Here is a 20421-nt window from a genome sequence, read left to right on the forward strand (position 1 = left end):
ATTACCTTGGTTAGTTCAAATTGAACTTACACATGTTGTCTTCTTGTTTAAATGTATTAGAGATAATAGTTAGCTGCTAAAAGTTGTTGAAGACATCCAAACACTTCTAGCTAATACTTCAGCGATTAGGCTACTTTAAACAAATTACCTAATAGTTAACTAGCTATTTATTAGGTAGCTAATTATACTATAGCATTTTTTAGCCAACTAATTCAAACAGCCTCTAAGCATATGTGCTGTCGTCAGTTACATGATCAAATGCGGCGCTTATATATAATCTCTGTTTATAATATTGCTTTAACACAACAATAATAATCCATAGCAAGCGGCAGATGTACGTCGGGAGCACAAGTAATATTGAATACTGTATTTTATACGTATTTCGCGGCCACGTAGCAGTCCCTTTCCACACAATACAGCAGCGTACCGTATGGTTTCATGCTTTTACAACTTAATTACAAAGAACAATGCACGTCTCAAGCTACATATAAATACCCGTACCACCCCATGCTCCAATCAGGAAATCATTAGGCATAGTGCACAGCAGCAGCAGGCTAGAGTGATCGACCATGGCCACCCTCAAGGCATCGATCTTGGCCATCCTTGGTTTCGCCTTCTTCTGCGGTGCTGCCTTGGCTGCCCGCGACCTGAGCGACGACTCTGCCATGGTGGCGAGGCATGAGCAGTGGATGGCGCAGTACAGCCGCGTCTACAAAGACGCCTCCGAGAAGGCTCGGCGGTTCGAGGTGTTCAAGGCTAACGTTAAGTTCATCGAGTCGTTCAACGCTGGTGGGAATAATAAGTTCTGGCTCGGTGTCAACCAGTTCGCCGATCTCACCAACGACGAGTTCAGGTCTATCAAAACTAATAAGGGCTTCAAATCTAGCAACATGAAGATCCCTACAGGATTTAGGTATGAGAATGTTAGCGTCGATGCGCTTCCGACGACCATCGATTGGAGGACCAAGGGCGCCGTCACTCCCATCAAGGATCAAGGTCAATGTGGTATGTAATTTAGTAGCACGAACACTTGTGAAAACTCTATTCCGATGGAAATAATTAACTAGAGTGTGATGACATAATTCGAGACATAATAATCAATTGCAGGTTGCTGCTGGGCGTTCTCAGCCGTGGCTGCCACCGAAGGCATCGTGAAAATCAGCACCGGTAAGCTCGTCTCTCTTGCAGAACAAGAGTTAGTGGATTGCGATGTCCATGGCGAGGATCAAGGTTGTGAGGGTGGTTTGATGGACGATGCTTTCAAGTTCATCATCAATAACGGTGGCCTAACCACGGAGTCCAGCTATCCTTACACTGCTGCAGATGGCAAGTGTAAGAGTGGATCAAATAGTGCCGCAACCATAAAGGGCTACGAGGATGTGCCAGCAAATGATGAGGCTGCCTTGATGAAGGCCGTGGCAAACCAGCCTGTGTCGGTGGCAGTGGATGGTGGAGACATGACGTTCCAATTCTACTCTAGTGGTGTGATGACTGGCTCATGCGGTACTGACTTAGATCATGGGATTGCAGCCATTGGTTATGGAAAGACCAGTGATGGTACTAAGTACTGGCTGATGAAGAATTCATGGGGCACGACTTGGGGCGAGAATGGATATCTCAGAATGGAGAAGGATATTTCGGACAAGAGGGGCATGTGTGGCCTAGCCATGGAGCCTTCCTACCCCACCGAGTAGATAAAACCTTCACGAACTTTCATGTTCATATTTAAACGCTTATATAAAATAAATCAATGCTTGTATGCCTTTTTATGTAAATATGTATAGCTAGTTCAAATGTGTGTATGTAAATTGTGTTTTACATTGACCTCCAACATGTATTCTACACTTATGTATTTATTAAAAAATCATGTGATGTGTTTAATGTGTGATGATTAATCATGAAGACATGCTAGTTGTTTTCTTGAATCGGAATATCGAGAAATGTCCAAAGCCAACAAAAAAAGTATCATTGCTAATGGAAAATTTGGGAACTAATTATAATTTGAACAAGAATAAGTAAAAACCAAATCCTATACGTTTAGTTTATAAAACAACATTAGCCTATCATTATAGTCTAGTTGACATAGACACCCCTTAGGGATCATCATGGACGACTCAAGCTTGACTAGTTTGAGCTCGTGGAAGATGCCACTAGACCGTAAGTCTTCACATTTGGGTATGTGTCCTTCGCATTGTGTAGTGGACACCGAACTTGGCCTAAGGGCAACGACTCGGCTGGTCGAATGGTAACAAAGGGTTGATCCTCTTGCCCTCTAAAAGACAATACTTTTGCATGCTATAAAATGTCTTTTAATTAAATAACAACACACTACAAATCTTGAGGGGGTTTAATTTTTTCCTTCTTTAACTTATTTTTATCCTATTTCATCCTAAAAAGAGAAAGGGGAAACTATTTTTATATAAAATCCTGACCAAGAAGCTAGTGCAAACTCCACCAAAATGTTCATTTGAAGTGATTTGAAGTTCACTTGATTTGAATTTCAAAATTAAATTAAAATCTAAAAATATAAGAAGATAAAATTGTGCTCGAGCTAGCCCATACCGCACCTGCACTTGTGTCTCCCTGACAGACACGACCTTCATGAGCATTCAAGTTCATATTTAAACGCTTATATGAAATAAAACGATGCTTGCATGTCATTTTATTTACTATGAAAATATGTATAGCTAGTTCAAATGTGCGGCTGTAAGTTGTGTTTAACGTACATTCATCTTCTACATGTATTCTAATTCATTAAAAACCATGTAATGTGTTCAATGTTTAATGATTAATTATGAAGACATGCTATTTGTTTGCTTGGAGCAGAATATTGAGAAATGGCCAAAGCCATTAGGGGATTTTATTACTGAAGGTCCTCAAAATGTTTTGTTATCAATCAAATGTGTTTCGGGAAATCTAGAAGGATAGGGAATCTAGCCTTCGTCTAAGACAACATGTAAAACAGAGATCAAGCTAGAAAGCTTCAGCTCAATGAGATTGACACATGGATGGGACTAGGGCTGGATATCGAGCCACCTTGACTCGTTAAGCTAACGAGCCACAGAGTCGGCTCGGGTCAGCTCGTTTACATACCACATCAATGTAACAAGTGTTACTGTCAATGCGCTTCCGATGACCATCGATTGGAGGACCAAGGGTGTCATCACTCCCATCAAGGATCAAGGTCAATGTAGTATGTATATTTAGTAGCACGAACACTTCCGACAACTCTATTCCGATGGAAATAAAAACTAGAGTGTGAAGACATAAGTCGAGACATTAATCAATTGCAGGTTGCTACTGGGCATTATCAGTCGTGGTCGCCACAGAAGGCATTGTGAAAATCACCATGGGCAAGCTCGTCTCTCTTGCAGAACAAGAGTTAGTGGATTGCGATGTCCATGGTGAGGATCAAGGTTGTGAGGGTGGTTTGATGGACAATGCTTTCAAGTTCATCATCAAGAACGACGGCCTAACCATTGAGTCCAGCTATCCTTACACTGCTGCAGATGGCATGTGTAAGAGTGCATCCAATAGTGCTGCAACCATAAAGGGCTACGAGGATGTGCCGGCAAATGATGAGGCTGCCTTGATGAAGGCCGTGGCAAACTAGCCTGTCTCGGTGGCAGTGGACGGTGGAGACATGACGTTCCAATTTACTCTAGTGGTGTGATGACTAGCTCATGCGGCACTAACTTAAACCATGGGATTGCAGCGATTGGTTATGGAAAGACCAATGATGGTACTAAGTATTGGCTGATGAAGAACTCATGGGGCACGACTTGGGGCAAGAATGGATACCTCAGAATGGAGAAGGATATTTCGGACAAAGGGGCATGTGTGGCCTAGCCATGGAGCCTTCCTACCCCACCAAGTAGATAAAACCTTCACGAACTTTCAAGTTCATATTTAAAGGCTTATACAAAATAAAAGGATAATAATCTTCATTTTATTTACTATGTAAATATGTATAGATAGTTCAAATGTGTGTCTATAAATTGTGTTTATACGTGTATATTCTACACTTATGTATTTATTAAAAATCATGTAATGTGTTCAATGTGTAATGATTAATTATGAAGACTTGCTAGTTGTTTTCTCTTGGAGCGGAATATTTAGACATGGCCAAAGCCAACTGTTTGGAACCAAAGTGAGCCGCGCGGACGGTCCGGCCCTGAGGCCGGACGGTCCGCGCTTGTGGGCCGGACGGTCCGCGCAAGCGCAGAACAGATTAGAGTTCCGAGTTTTGTGCTACGGTTGTTAGCTAAAATCGCGGAAAAAGCTCGGAAATTAGTTTGTAAAGGGTCCAGCCCCCCTCCTCTATAAATAGAGAGGTATACGGCCGATTTGTAATGATAAATCGAATCAATACAACTTCTATTTCGCATTTATTTCCTGTACAATTAGGAGTAGTTCTAGTCTAGTTCTAGTTTAGCCTCTCGATCCCCAAATTCTCCGCCTCTCCTCGACTCTACGTCGATTAGAGGAGTCTAGGTCGGTCTACCCGAGCCTAGACACCACCTAGGATCTCTACTCCCCGACGGGGTCCCTCCTAGGAGCGAGATCCAGGCGCCGCCGCCGATCTTCCGCCGCCCCTGCGCACGCGCGGACCATCCGGCCCTAGGGCGCGGACCGTCCGGCCGTCAGGCAGGGAACCCTAGCCCCTGCGCCAGGTCGCGGACCGTCCGGCCCTGTGCCGCGGACCGTCCGCGCCTGACTAGAGAGCACCGCCGCTGATTCTTTTGAGTGATTGGCGCCTCCAAAAAGGTGTCAACATACTTTTTGGCGACTCCGCTGGGGACAACACATATAGACCTATCAAATCGGCCCTCAATGGCCGGTTCAAAGGATAGCTCTGAAGTTTCCACCAGCAATATCATCACACCGACATGGGAAACCTTGTCGGCTGAAGAACAGCTCCTGTTCGAGGAGCGCCAGGAGCAGCTGATCCAAGAAGCAAAGGTGAAGTTCCTGGCCGATTTCAAAGTGGGCAGGAACAACAAAGTCGTTCGGCAACGGGCGACAGATCCGGCTTCGCTCCGACCTACTACGATTAACCCCAATGTAAATAACACCAATGAACTCCAATCTCTTAGAGCTTACATAGACGAACAGCGAGAACAGTTACAACATATCGTAGGGGGTATACAAAATGATCATAAAAGGCTAGTGCGTGTGCTTGATAAGTCTACTATGGCAAAACTTCCTTCGCACGAGGTTGAATTGAGGGAATACACACATAATTCATCGGCTACAAGTTGTCACGACCAGTCACAACCCCTTTATGGGATGCCGATGGACATGTACCCTAGGCAACGACAGCCTCCCACGCACATTGGCGATAAATTTTCCGATCTACACATGTCCGGACCATCCGCACGTGAGCGCGGACCATCCAGGCCAGCGGCGGCTGATCCCATTTTTAGAAGCGAATTACCGAGACCTGCACCCAAGCCGCCACATGCCGTGCAAACCCTAGATAACCCATTCGGACCATCTGCGTATGGCGCCAAACAGTCTGAATACAATGTCGGACGGTCCGGCCACATGGCCGGACAGTCCGCGCATGGAGCCAGACGGTCCGCGTATTTAACCGGACGGTCCGGCACAGAGTTTTTTAAGCAGGATGGATATCCAACTCTGTATCCGTCCCAGCTAGACTCCCCATCTCACCATACGACACACCAGCACCATAATATAATCTATCAAACCCGTGAGAGTGAGTACTTTCCGGCCCCTAGAAGGCTAGAAAGGAATGGCCAGTCCTATGAACCTCATAGGGCATGCATTAACGCGCCGCAAAACCCAAACCAATGGGGAGGAAAACAATATACCAACATCCAAACAAACTCACCCATATTGGGTCAAAGAGCCGATGGTCTCCCACCGGCTGCCATCGATATAGTAAGGGAGGAAATAGCTGGGGCGTTCCGAGATAAGCTTGGAGTTAGTATAGTCCCAGGGGGCAGTCATATCGGAGACCTTATGATAGCCAGTTTGACCAGCTCCCATACCCACAGGGGACCGGAGTACCCGAATTCGTAAAGTTTTCGGGTGACCAAGAAAAGAGCACATGTGAGCACATAGACCAGTTCTTAGCACAGTTAGGAGAATTGGCCGACACCGAAGCATTTCGTGTACATTTATTTTCATTATCTTTAACAGGGACTGCATTCACATGGTATGCCACGCTCCCTCCTAATTCCATTTTGTCGTGGGGAGATTTAGAACAAAAATTTCATGAACATTTCTTCTCTGGCGATTATGAGCTAGATTTAGTAGACTTAGTGGCCCTACGACAAGAAAAGGATGAATCGGTTAGTGATTACATCCGGAGATTCCGGGATACGAGAAACGATGCTTTCAAATTCATTTAACAGATAAACAACTAGCGGGAATAGCCTTTGATGGACTGCGCTATTATTTAAAAGAGAAATTAGAAGGCATCCAGTTCTTTACGCTAGCACAATTACATCAGAAAGCTTCGGCTTATGAAAGCTGAAGCAAAGAACTAGTCAAAACGGTTCATCATAATGTCCATATAGTAGAACACAATCAAAGTAGTTCGGACGGTGAACCAAAGGAAATTTACACTGCCGAAATAGTTTGGCCTGAGCAGGGCAAATCTTCGGCTTGCTCCTCCTTGCAGCCAGTTCAAAAGAAACAGCAGGAGGAGATTAAGTTTACATTTAATGTTGGCAAATGTGATAAGATATTTGATGAATTACTAAAAAATGGTAACATTAAAATTAATTATATCGTTCCACCTGCCGACGAACTAAAGCGTCGAGCATACTGCAAGTGGCACAACTCATTTTCCCATGCCACTAATGATTGTAATGTGTTCCGACGACAAATCCAATCGGCCATTAACGAAGGACGATTGAAATTTCAGGAGGACATGGAGCCCTTTCCAATGAATATGATCGACTTCAAGGGCAAAAGGGTCCTAATTCGGCCCAGCACAGCCGATAAGGGCAAAGACAAAGAAGTCATCATCGGCTACTCACAGGAGGCCGATGGAAACAACAAAATTTCTTGCAGGAAAGTGGTGGCCGAGAAGACTCCTGATGGAGGAGAGACACTGAAAGTAACCATCACAAACTCCGGCACTGGGGGGCAAGCGCAGACAAGGGGATATGCGCGAGAACCCATACTACGCATCGCGGACGGTCCGGTGCCTAGGCACGGACGGTCCGTAACATCATCGGACGGTCCAGAGCGTTCCAGCGGACGGTCTGGCAACGCCGAAGAGCCACGGCGACCACGTACCTTCAAACCATGACGACCAGAAATACGTGCGTGGAAAACTAACACGTTCAAGACATCTGGTCGGTTCGTAAAATCCAGCCTTACCTTTGATCAATTATTGTCTAAATATGTGAAAAAGAAGGCTGGCTCTAGCGACCGGCCACCAAAGCGACCTCGCTTACCCACCCAGGTGCGACGACAAGTTAGGCTGATTGGACCACCACACCAATCAGAAAGGACGTGTTGGGGGCCTTCGGCTTCCGAAGGTCCTCAAAAACATGATTTAACAATGTTTCTGGAGTATAATGTGTGAACAGGTATCTTCGGACTTGAATCAGAAAGGGAGAAGCTCAAAAGATACGAAGGTTGACACAGTGCCGAAGCTGTGAAGCAGGAAAGCTTCGGCATGTTCGCAGAAAGGGGAACCGACTTAAAGATGAAAAGGCCATTTAGACCTCGATAGAATGCTATAGAATTATCACCAAATGTAAAGGGCATGTATGTAATTTTGTATGGGTTGTACCCCGTGCCTATAAATAGGTGAACAGTACCCCCGTACTGTTCACGCTAACTTGTCATTTGCTTTCGCATCACGCTTGTACTTTTGCCTTCCGCAGGACCGAAGGTACATTTGTAATTCAAAGTCATTTATATTCAATGGTACAAATAGAGATAATTCTATGACGATATTTAAATGTTTATTTCATATTCTATGATTTATGTGAATGCTTCATTCTTCGTTGTTATGCTTACGAAGGTATGTCCTTCGTAACCTTCGTCCGAGATGCTTTATATCCCGAAGGGATATATCGTTATGGAGGACGAAGGGCCTTAACACTTAACATTTTTTGTGTTGCCTTGTTCTTAATTCTTAGCATTTGAGAACAAGTCCCCAACATTGGCGCCCACCTCCGGTGAACTCACTTCCACTTCGAGTCTTCGTGAACACCTTCGGAAGCTATAGACCTTCGCTATGGCACCGAAGAAAGCTTCAGCGGCTGGGGCTGCAGCACTACAACCGCTGGACCACAACCAGGAGACCGTCTCCCTTCGGGAGGCCAGAAGCCAGAAGAGAAAAGCTGCTAGCCCGACGCTTGAGGAAGAAGAGCTAGACCAAGAAATCAGAGAGATGGAGATGCTACATCAACAAGTGCAGAGGAAGAAGGAGAAGATGGCCCGCCTAGCTGAGTTGCAAAGGCAAATTGACGAAGCTTCTGAGGAAGTTCGTCATCTCACTCACGATGAGCAGAACAGAAGGCCTCATCAGAAAGACCCTCATCAGGAGGGCTTCGTCAACGAAGACGACTGGTATGATAATTTCCATCAGGGAAATTTTGTTTTTGATGATGCTTCTCCTCTGTCTGCTGAGCTGCAGGCTACTCCTTGGCCTCCATCCTATAAGCCACCCCAGCTCCCTATGTTTGACGGCCACTCCGACCCGAAGCAATTCTTGATGAGCTACGAAGCAACAGTGTCTTCGTACGGGGGCAACGCTGCAGTCATGGCGAAGTCTTTCGTCATGGCCGTCAGGAATGTTGCTCAGACCTGGTATTCCTCCCTTCGGCCAGGAACAATCACTTCATGGCAGAAGCTGAAGGATATGTTACTGACCAGCTTTCAAGGATTTCAAACGAAGCCGGTTACAGCTCAAGCCCTCTTCCAGTGTATTCAGGATCACGAAGAATACCTTCAGGCGTATGTCCGAAGGTTCTTACGATTGAGGGCGCAGGCACCAACGGTGCCCAATGAAATCGTTACCGAAGCCATGATCAAGGGGCTTCGTCCTGGACCTGCAGCTCAATACTTTGCTCGGAAGCCTCCTCAGACCTTGGAGAAATTGCTCCAAAAGATGGATGAGTACATTCGTGCCGACAATGACTTTCGCCAGAGAAGGGAGGAGGCCTTCAGATTTTCTGAGATGACCAGGGGCTTCGGAGGAAGATACTACCCGAGGCATGTCCGTTCCATTCACAGCACTCAGAATGATGATAAGGGGAGTCAGCAAAACAGGCCGCAGTGCTCCTCACAGGCTTCGGGGCAACAACAAACTTCCTTTCGGCCACCAGCTCCAAGAGGCAGAGGCGCCAGGGGCTTCGGCGGAAGATTCGGAGATCAGCCAAGGAGACTGTTTTGCCTATTCTGTGGAGAGGGCAAGGGCCACACCACTAGGACGTGCCATGTTACAATCCAGAAGCAAAAGGAACTAGCCGAAGCTGCATCTCAACAAGCTCAGTCGAAGCAGGTTATGCATACCGCTTCGTTTCATCCGCCTTATGTCCCACAATACATAGACAACCACCCTGCGGCTTCTGTAGCTTCGGCAAGTCAACCTCAAGCTTCCTGGCAGCAGCTTCCGCCTCCACCTCCATTGCAGCAAGGTCAACAGCCAGAAGGGAGTCAATACGCTCCACAGCAGAGGGACTTCAGAGAACAGTCCGAAGCTCGCACAGTCAACAGCACTGTGCCTGAGTCGAAGCACATTTATTGACATATCCTACCTTTGATAGCAGTCTTTTTCTATTCAGTTTTATTTTCTGTGAAGCAAAAAACATTGATAGTTTCCATGTAATAATTTCGTTGTTTCCACGAGAAAAATTTATTTGATTCACAGGCCTAAGTTACCGAAGCCTAAAATTTCTTCCGTTACCAAGAAGGACCTTCGGAGTAACAAAAAGTCGTTCTAAGGAACGCAGAGTAAGTTTATAAAGTCACAAAAAGTCGTTCCAAGGGGAGCGCAGCGTAAGTTTTCTGCTCAGAAGTCGTTCCTAAAGGAATGCAGAGCCTACAGCGAAAAATCAACGCTGATACCGTCTAAGTAAAAGACGAAGAAGCTCCTAAGGGAGACTTACAGCGAAAAGTCAACGCTGATGCCGTCTAAGTAAAAGACGAAGAAGCTCCAAAGACGTTCCTAAGGGAATGCAGAGCTTACGAATATATTTTATGTGTGTCTTCGGAACAAATGTCACATGCATAACATAACATCATCACATCATTTTGCATAGCATAAGCATCATACATCATATCGCATTTGGCAAGAGAAGGGGACACTCTCAACCTTCGAAGCGATGCTTCGAAAAAGTGACATTGAAATTGTATAGCTTCGGAATACAGTTTCGGGGAATATTTTCATGGGCGAACTTTATCAGATCAATATCAAAGTTGCATAGCTTCGGAAAATAGCTTCGGAAAATGTTTTCACGAGGCATCGATGTCATTCATCAGAATAATTTTGACGAAGGCTATCTTCTTCACGACGCATGAAAAGAAGGGAAGGTGTTTTTTCGCCGAAGGCTCAAAAGTGGTATGTATTTAAAGTTTCATGCATCGTCAAGAATTCAATAATGAAAAGAGACTTGTATATTACATTCAAATGTACAAAGTGTTGCATAGATTACACTTTAAATGTTTTTTCCAAATAGCACCTAATCTTCCCTCAATACTGCTTCGGCGGCTTCATTCAGAAGTTGGTCAACAACCTTGTCCATGATAGTTTCGGCCATTTGATTAATTTCTTCATCCCCTTTTGTGTGGGGGTCGGCAGATCGTCCAACAGTTTCTGAGCGAAGAAAACACTTCTTCAGTACTTTTACAAATCGTGAGCAAAGTTTAAAATGAAAATTACAACGCAACAAGAACGACTACTTGGTACCTAACTGTCCTTCGGGCTCCCTACTCCTTTCGGCAGCGTCTGCTACTCTTCTAGCATCGTGAATGCCTTTTTCGCTTCTTTCAATGATCTCTCGCGCCATTCCTCGGCCGCCGTCGTTCCAGATATCAGTAAAAAATTTGCCGCCAACCACGCTCGCTTCGGCCGAGGGGTCCTTGATGTCTTCGGTAGATAAGGTAGCTTCGGATTGAGCTAAAAATTTTACATGTTCGCAACCTTTCTTCTCCAGGACGGAAGCAATTCCTCTGGCGCCCGAAAAAGCGCATATGTCGCCACGACTGTTCAGAATCTCTTCGAAGGCCTCTGCTTCGTGGCTAATCCATTCCAGCGGACCTTCGGGATTGCCTCGAGAGAAATTCTCTTCGCTGGAAAAGGCGCCTACGCTGGCGAAGCTGGATTTAATTTTATTCACACATTCTACAGATTTGACATAGCATTTCCCCTGAGATGTGCGAAGCTCCTTAACTTTTGATTCCAATTTGTTGACCATAAAATCACTAAGTTCTCGTTTCGTTTCCTCAAGCACGCGCTCCTCTTTAGCTCTAGCCAGCTGTTTCTGAAGATCTTTTATCTCGCGCTTTTGAGCTTCGGCCTGGGCCTTTGAAGCAGCTTCGTCTTTTTTCACTTTATCTACCAGTGTAAGTAGAATTTTATCTTTTTCCAAAGCTTCGTTTCTCAGTTTGATAACTTCGGAGCGTAAATTATTAAACGCAATTTCATAACTTTCATCTTCGGCGTTCTTTTGCGCTCTTAACGCGTTGCTTAGGACCAGGCCCTATATGCAAAAAGAATTCATATAAGAAAAAAGGAATGCGTTGCATAAAAAAAAAATAGGGGGTTGCGTAAAAAGAATTCAAGTGTTTAATTCCCGTACCTTCAGGCTATTGTACGCGAGGCTGTCTGCGAGATCCTCTTTCGTCATGGCACTTAACCCAGCTTCAAGCTTCGGAAAGCCTATGCTTCTCGCCATCTCTCGGCAGACGGATAGCTCTTTGTTATCAGGCAGGCAGTATAAGAAGTCATCTTCATTTGTTCCATTGAATATTACTGCCCCCTTCGGATATTTCAGCTCCTTTGCATAATGGATGGCCTCATGAGTTTCTTCCTCAGATAGCTTTTTTCCCGAAGCATGTCGTATGATGTAATCACACATGCTGGCAGGCGCTTCGGGGATGGCAGTGTCCGTCTCTTCAACTAAAATTGGTTCTGGTATTTTTATCGCTTCGGCTTCCAAAGTTTCTTCCTTGAAGGGCTCTGAAGGCCCAGCTTCAGCTTCAGTTTGTTGTGTCGGAGCTTCAAAGGAAGCTTCAGCAATTTCAACACTCTTTTTTGGAGTTGTGCTTGAAGACTTAATTGTCTCCAAGACATCTAGTACATTTACCATTCTTTTCCTTTTTGGGGTCACCATTGGAGCCTTTTGGATTTTTGTTGCTTCAATGTTTATTGCAGGACTTAAAATTTCTGAGGTTTTTTCCTTAGTCACATTTTTCGCTTCTTCCATTTCTTCTGTCGATGGTGCTTCGGCCATCTCTGCAATTTCTGGCAATAAGAGTGGCCGTTCACCTTCAGCGGCCGAAGGAGTTTCTCCAGTATACTCAGGCACCGAAGCCGGTTCAATATGGCGTGGTCGGTGTGTGAAGATCTTCAGCCTTTTTCCTTTTGGTTCTGGCTCGCTAGGAGCGGTTCCAGCTTCTTCTTTTTCAGAGGTTATGTTTTTCCTTTTTTGCCTTCGGATGGGATAACAATAATCAGGGTAGAAGAACCCGATTGCATCAAACACTCGGTTCAGTCTCTTCTTTTTTCGGCCTCCGAAGGCTGCTGATAGTGCAGTATTTTCAGCCTTCGAGAATGCCCCAAGTAATTCATCACTTAATGTTTCAATGCTTTTCAGCCAGTCATCATCAGGTTCAATAAATTTATCTGCATATTTGAATGTGTATTTTAATCTGACTAGTCCGCCTTCGTCGGACTCTTTGATGGTTTCTTTCGGCATTTCCCACTTTTCTGCAAGTGGCCATACCCTGAAGGCAATGTGTTCCTGGACCAAGTCCCTTGTCCCAATGAAGGAGCAGACTGCGCCGAAGGCTCTTTGGCATTCTTCGGCTGCTTCATCCATTTCAACCTTCGGCCTTCGAAGCCCGAAGCGTTGCCAAATTGGGTACATAATGATACTTTTGACATTATTTTGCGCTGTTAGATCATTTTTCACATAAAACCATTCAGACATCCAGGCTCCGGGCCACCTCTTCCGAAAGGTTGGCACAGGGTAGCTTGACCCGGAGCGGGCGCCGAAGCTGTAGCACCCAAAGTTGTTGTGGTATTGCTCCTTTCCCCAGGGCTTCGTCTCGTACAATAACTCGTGTATGTTGCAGAAGCTTTTAGCGTTTGGTTCCAAACCTTGGCTTCTCGCAGCCCAGACAAAAATCCCCATTCTTATAATAGCTTCGGGAGTGAGTTGATGAAGGTAGATTTGGAATGTTTTCAGTACCTCAATAACAAAATTGCTCAGGGGGAATCGAAGCCCAGCCTTGAGGAGGCTTCGGAAAATCACAACTTCATCCTCTTCAGGGGTGGGAGAAGTCTTTTCCCCGGCGTCAGCTCTCACAATAGATATGTCTCGGAAGTATCGCCCCCTCATATTATCAATGTGACTCTGCTTGATGGTTGTTTTCCCAAAAACTGAGTGACTTGGTCGCCACGGTCGATCTTCGGCCTCTTCCCCATCACTTTCCACATCATAGCTGTCGCTGTCATCAGTATCTTCGGACAAACCTTCAAGAATCTCCTTCGTGATTTTCTCTGTATTAGTCTCTGCCATCGCTATCAGGAACCCCAGATTCTTCTCCTCCTCGAGACTCAGCTTCGTCTCAGCAGGGATCTTCTTGTCTTCAGACATCTTCGGAAACACTAAAAATTTGTTCCCAAGGCCGAAGCTTCGAAATCAAAAAGACCAGCAAGTCTCAATGAGCAAGAGCTAAAAATTTTTAGTGGGCCGAAGCAAAAGGCAAGCGTGTGTACCAAATGAATTCACGATGTGTTCCTATTTATACGCCTAGGGCGTTGAAAGTTAAAAGGCCCCGCTTGTCAGTGAATGTTGCTATTCTAGCAAAGGGAAGGTGTTTTTTCGGACCTTCGGCTCAAGGCCTTCGTCCATATCGCAATCTGAATTTATTATTTCAAACAAATTAATATTGCGAGGGGCTACTGTTGGGGGCCTTCGGCTTCCGAAGGTCCTCAAAAACATGATTTAACAATGTTTCTGGAGTATAATGTGTGAACAGGTATCTTCGGACTTGAATCAGAAAGGGAGAAGCTCAAAAGATACGAAGGTTGACACAGTGCCGAAGCTGTGAAGCAGGAAAGCTTCGGCATGTTCGCAGAAAGGGGAACCGACTTAAAGATGAAAAGGCCATTTAGACCTCGATAGAATGCTATAGAATTATCACCAAATGTAAAGGGCATGTATGTAATTTTGTATGGGTTGTACCCCGTGCCTATAAATAGGTGAACAGTACCCCCGTACTGTTCACGCTAACTTGTCATTTGCTTTCGCATCACGCTTGTACTTTTGCCTTCCGCAGGACCGAAGGTACATTTGTAATTCAAAGTCATTTATATTCAATGGTACAAATAGAGATAATTCTATGACGATATTTAAATGTTTATTTCATATTCTATGATTTATGTGAATGCTTCATTCTTCGTTGTTATGCTTACGAAGGTATGTCCTTCGTAACCTTCGTCCGAGATGCTTTATATCCCGAAGGGATATATCGTTATGGAGGACGAAGGGCCTTAACACTTAACATTTTTTGTGTTGCCTTGTTCTTAATTCTTAGCATTTGAGAACAAGTCCCCAACAGGACGGGAGGTCATAATGTTCAATTAAGACCTAACATACCTGCATGGACACCTCCACCACCATATCCACCTATGCCATATCCATACACATACATACTTCCACCATATGTCCCAAATCAAATGTGGGGCATGCCACCATACCTATTTGGGATGCCACAGTGCCCCACTTGGGGGGCACCCCAAACATCTGTATTCAATAGGTTGACACTTCCAGTACAAGACCGATTGAGAGCCCCTCAATCTAGTCCACGAGCACAGGCCCAGCAAGATTGCCGAACAACTCGGCCCCAAAGGCTGACTAATCCGGCAGGGGGCATACAGCTACAACCTCCAACAGTACGAAAAAGGGAGACATCATTAAAATAGGAACGACAGATGTCGTCGTACAACAAAATAACGAAGGGCCGATGATTTTTGGTGAATCAGCCAACACAAACAAAAAAGAAGGTACGACTGTCAATAAAATAGCCGATCCAAAATACTCCATGCCTCGATGGTGCCCATCAGGATTGACACGATCGCAAAAGTGAAAATTACAGCGCCTTAGAGCAAAGGAGAATCAGAAGAAGGAGGCGGAAAAAATATTCAATGACACACATCCGCAGTATCTGCCACCACAAAAGAGATGGAGACCAAAGGCCGTTGAGGAAAATCAAACGGCCACAAAGACAGAAATAAAACAACAACTGTGCAGCCCTTTACAGGTATGGCAGACAGTCCAGCTATAAAGACCGGACCAACCGTACAGGGCGCGGACCGTCCGACCCCTGAGGCCGACTCATCCGCAGTACACCATGACACCTGCAACAACGTACCAACACCCATGGAGGAAGACGACCTGCTAGGAGAAGACCTGGTCGACTACGAAGCTATGTCAGAACACTTAGAAAATTAGGAAAGCAAGGTGACGAATTGGTCAGGACCAGTATGGCGCTCGACGGTATTGGGACTAACAGTTTGATCAAAGCTAAAGGGGTCACGTCCGTTGAGTCAACCATCGGGACTAAGTGAGAGCACCTAGAGGGGGGGGTGAATAGGTGATCCTGTAAAACTTCAAAACTTTAAGCCCCAAAACTTGATTAGGCGTTAGCACAGTTTATGCCAAGTGGCTAGAGAGGAGTCAAAACACAATAACCACAAGAATTCAATCACAGAGATGACACAGTGGTTATCCCGTGGTTCGGCCAAGTACAAAACTTGCCTACTCCACGTTGTGGCGTCCCAACGGACGAGAGTTGCACTCAACTCCTCTCAAGTGATCCAATGATCAACTTGAATACCACGGTGTTCTTGCTTTTCTTTTCTCAATCCCGTTTGCGAGGAATCTCCACAACTTGGAGCCTCTCGCCCTTACAAAAGATGTTCACAGAGAATCACAGAGCAAGGGAGGGATTAGCAACTCACACACGACACAAAGATCACAGCGAATACGCACACACAAGACCCAGACTTGAGCTCAAAAGACTAGCACACTAGAACGGAGCTCAAATCACTAGAATGTCGAACAAGTGCGCAAGATTGATGTGTGAGTGATCAAGAGTGCTCAAGGAATGCTTGGTGTATTCCTCCATGCGCCTAGGGGTCCCTTTTATAGCCCCAAGGCAGCTAGGAGCCGTTGAGAGCACATCTGGAAGGCTATTCTTGCCTTCTGTCGTCGGGCGCACCGGACAGTCCGGTGCACACCGGACACTGTCCGGTGCCCGATTTGTTTCCATAAAAAGCGAAGCCGACCGTTGCCGACCGTTGCAGATCTGGCGCACCGGACAGTCCGGTGCACACCGGACAGTCCGGTGCTCCCTTCCGACCGTTGGCTCGGCCACGTGTCGCGCGCTGATCGCGCGGCCGACCGTTGGCCCGGCCGACCGTTGGCTCACCGGACAGTCCGGTGCACACCGGACAGTCCGGTGAATTTTAACCGAAGTCGCCGGAGAAAAACCCGAGAGCGGCCTCTTCGGCCGAGGCAGCCTGGCGCACCGGACACTGTCCGGTGCACCACCGGACACTGTCCGGTGCACCACCGGACAGTCCGGTGCCCCAGACCGAAAGTCTTCTCTTCTCTTCTTTTATCTGTTTCTAACACTTAGACAAATATATTAGTACACAAAACCAATGTACTAAGGCTTAGAAACATACCTTAACTTGTGATTTGCACTTTGTACATCAATGGGCATATTTTCACATTAAGCACTTGTGTTTGCACTCAATCACCAAAATACTTAGAAATGGCCCAAGGGCACATTTCCCTTTCAATCTCCCCCTTTTTGGTGATTTATGCCAACACAACATAAAGCAACTAGAACAAGTGCAAAATCACTTCAAATAAAAACTGACTTTGAGTTTTATTCAATTTTGGCATATATGGATCATCTTTTGCCACCGCTTGGTTCGTTTTTGCAAATCAAACTCACATCTCTATCTCTAAGTCAAACACACATGTTGAAGCATAAAAAGAGTCATTCCAAAAGAGATTGATCAAAGATTTCAAAAACTCCCCCATAATCAACACTTCTCCCCACAAGAAGCCAACTTTTGAACATAGAGACAATAAGAGACAATAAAAGCTTTTGACAAAACAAAAACTCTATTCTACTATTTTCAAAATTTCTCAAGTGGTAGCTGATCCATTTATCACTTTGGCCTTTATTTTCTCCCCCTTTGGCATCAAGCACCAAAACGGGATCAATCTTGGCCCCTTAACCCCATTGCCTCACAAAAATCTTCAATTAAGATCAAATGGCAATAAGAGTTCATGAGATGAACTTGGAATTAGTTACCCTCTCATCGGAGTGCAGTGGAAGTCTTTCATGGTCCAAGTCCACCTTTTCCCTTTCAATTCTCCTTCGAGACTAAGTCAAACAAACTCAAGCATATGGTTAGTCTCAAAGGGTCAAGTTGTAACACATCTCCCCCTAAAACTGTGCATCACTTTGCAACGGACTTGTGAGGTCCAGGGAGTGTTTGTACAACTTGAGCACCACAATAAACAACAAAATGCAAAATGAACATGATCAAAGGCATAAACACATGTATGCTACAATTCAATCCAAGTTTCGCGAATCTAAGACATTTAGCTCACTACGCAGCCTGCAAAAGGTCTTCTCATCTAAAGGCTTGGTAAAGATATCGGCTAGCTGGTTCTCGGTGCTAACATGAAACACTTCGATATCCCCCTTTTGCTGGTGGTCTCTCAAAAAGTGATGCCGGATGTCTATGTGCTTTGTGCGGCTGTGTTCAACAGGATTTTCCGCCATGCGGATAGCACTCTCATTATCACATAGGAGTGGGACTTTGCTCAGATTGTAGCCAAAGTCCCGGAGGGTTTGCCTCATCCAAAGTAGTTGCGCGCAACACTGACCTGCGGCAACGTACTCGGCCTCAGCGGTGGATAGGGCAACGGATGTCTGTTTCTTAGAGTTCCATGACACAAGGGACCTTCCTAAGAATTGGCACGTCCCCGATGTACTCTTCCTATCGACCTTACATCCAGCATAGTCGGAGTCTGAGTATCCAACTAAGTCAAAGGTAGACCCCTTTGGATACCAGAGCCCGAAGCAAGGCGTAGCAACCAAATATCTAAGAATTCGCTTCACCGCCACTAAGTGACATTCCTTAGGATCGGATTGAAATCTAGCACACATGCATACGCTAAGCATAATATCCGGTCTACTAGCACATAAGTAAAGCAAAGAACCTATCATTGACCGGTATGCTTTTTGATCAACAGACTTACCTCCTTTGTTGAGGTCGGTGTGTCCGTCGGTCCCCATCGGAGTCTTTGCGGGCTTGGCGTCCTTCATCCCAAACCGCTTTAGCAGATCTTGCGTGTACTTCGTTTGGGAGATGAAGGTGCCGTCCTTGAGTTGCTTCACTTGGAACCCAAGGAAGTAGTTCAACTCGCCCATCATCGACATCTCGAATTTCTGCGTCATCACCCTGCTAAACTCTTCACAAGACTTTTGGTTAGTAGAACCAAATATTATGTCATCGACATAAATTTGGCACACAAACAAATCACCATCACAAGTCTTGGTAAAAAGAGTTGGATCGGCTTTCCCAACCTTGAAAGCATTAGCAATTAAGAAATCTCTAAGGCATTCATACCATGCTCTTGGGGCTTGCTTAAGTCCATAGAGCGCCTTAGAGAGCTTACACACATGGTCGGGGTACCGTTCATCCTCGAAGCCAGGGGGTTGCTCCACGTACACCTCCTCCTTGATTGGCCCGTTGAGGAAAGCGCTCTTCACATCCATTTGGAACAACCTGAAAGAATGGTGAGCGGCATATGCTAGCAAGATACGAATTGATTCTAGCCTAGCCACAGGAGCAAAAGTCTCCTCGAAATCCAAACCTGCGACTTGGGCATAACCTTTTGCCACAAGTCGAGCCTTGTTTCTCGTCACCACCCCGTGCTCGTCTTGTTTGTTGCGGAACACCCACTTGGTTCCCACAACATTTTGCTTGGGACGAGGCACCAGTGTCCAAACTTCATTGCGCTTGAAGTTGTTTAACTCCTCTTGCATGGCCAACACCCAATCCGGATCTAGCAAGGCCTCTTCTACCCTGAAAGGCTCAATAGAAGAGACAAAGGAGTAATGTTCACAAAAATTAACTAATCGAGATCGAGTAGTTACTCCCTTGCTAATGTCACCCAGAATTTGATCGACGGGATGATCCCTTTGAATCATCGCTCGAACTTGGGTTGGAGGTGCCGGTTGCGCTTCTTCCTCCATCACTTGCTCATCTTGCGCTCCCCCTTGACCAAGTGCCTCCACTTGAGGTACCTGTTCGTCATCTTCGGTTGGGGGATGCACCATAGTTGAGGAAGAAGGTTGATCTTGCTCTTCTTGTTCCTGTGGTCGCACATCACCAATCGCCATGGTTCGTATAGCGGCCGTCGGAACATCTTCTTCATCTACATCATCAAGATCAACAACTTGCTCTCTTGGAGAGCCATTAGTTTCATCAAATACAACGTCGCTAGAGACTTCAATCAAACCCGATGATTTGTTGAAGACTCTATATGCCTTTGTATTTGAGTCATAACCTAACAAAAACCCTTCTACAGCTTTGGGAGCAAACTTAGAATTTCTACCCTTCTTCACTAGAATGTAGCATTTACTCCCAAATACACGAAAGTACGATACATTGGGTTTGTTACCGGTTAGTAGCTCATACGACGTCTTCTTGAGGAGGCGATGAAGGTAGACCCTGTTGATGGCGTGGCAAGCAGTGTTAACGGCTTCCGTCCAAAAGCATTCGGGGGTCTTGAACTCTCCTAGCATCGTCCTTGCCATATCGATGAGCGTCCTGTTCTTCCTCTCTACCACACCATTTTGTTGTGGTGTGTAGGGAGCGGAGAACTCGTGCTTGATCCCCTCTTCTTCAAGGAACTCCTCCACTTGAAGGTTCTTGAACTCGGATCCGTTGTCGCTCCTTATCTTCTTCACTTTGAGCTCAAACTCATTTTGAGCTCTCCTGAGGAAGCGTTTGAGAGTCCCTTGGGTTTCGGACTTTTCCTGCAAAAAGAACACCCAAGTGAAGCGGGAAAAGTCATCAACAATAACTAAACCATACTTACTTCCTCCTATGCTCAGATAGGCGACGGGTCCAAAAAGGTCCATATGCAGCATCTCCAAGGGTCT

The 20421-nt window shown here is 45.6% G+C and overlaps 1 protein-coding gene and 1 pseudogene across 1 annotated transcript; both read left to right on the forward strand.

Annotated features, from left to right (window-relative positions):
* The first annotated feature begins 569 nt into the window (after positions 1–569).
* Positions 570–1694, forward strand: LOC103638252 (senescence-specific cysteine protease SAG39). The gene is made up of 2 exons (XM_008661223.1): positions 570–1005; positions 1108–1694. Exons 1-2 carry the CDS (start codon positions 570–572, stop codon positions 1692–1694), a joined length of 1023 nt encoding a protein of 340 aa, XP_008659445.1.
* A 411-nt stretch (positions 1695–2105) lies between these two features.
* Positions 2106–3878, forward strand: LOC103639883 (senescence-specific cysteine protease SAG39-like; annotated as a pseudogene).
* The last annotated feature ends 16543 nt before the right edge of the window (positions 3879–20421 follow it).

Source organism: Zea mays, chromosome 9 (genome assembly GCF_902167145.1).
Source record: "Zea mays cultivar B73 chromosome 9, Zm-B73-REFERENCE-NAM-5.0, whole genome shotgun sequence".
Classification (NCBI taxonomy): Eukaryota; Viridiplantae; Streptophyta; class Magnoliopsida; order Poales; family Poaceae; genus Zea; species Zea mays.

Coding starts and splice junctions, on each gene's coding strand:
- LOC103638252 (XM_008661223.1), top strand. CDS start 570: ATGGCCACCCTCAAGGCATCGATCTTGGCCATCCTTGGTTTCGCCTTC. Junction 1,006..1,107: donor CAAGGATCAAGGTCAATGTG/GTATGTAATTTA, acceptor AATCAATTGCAG/GTTGCTGCTGGGCGTTCTCA.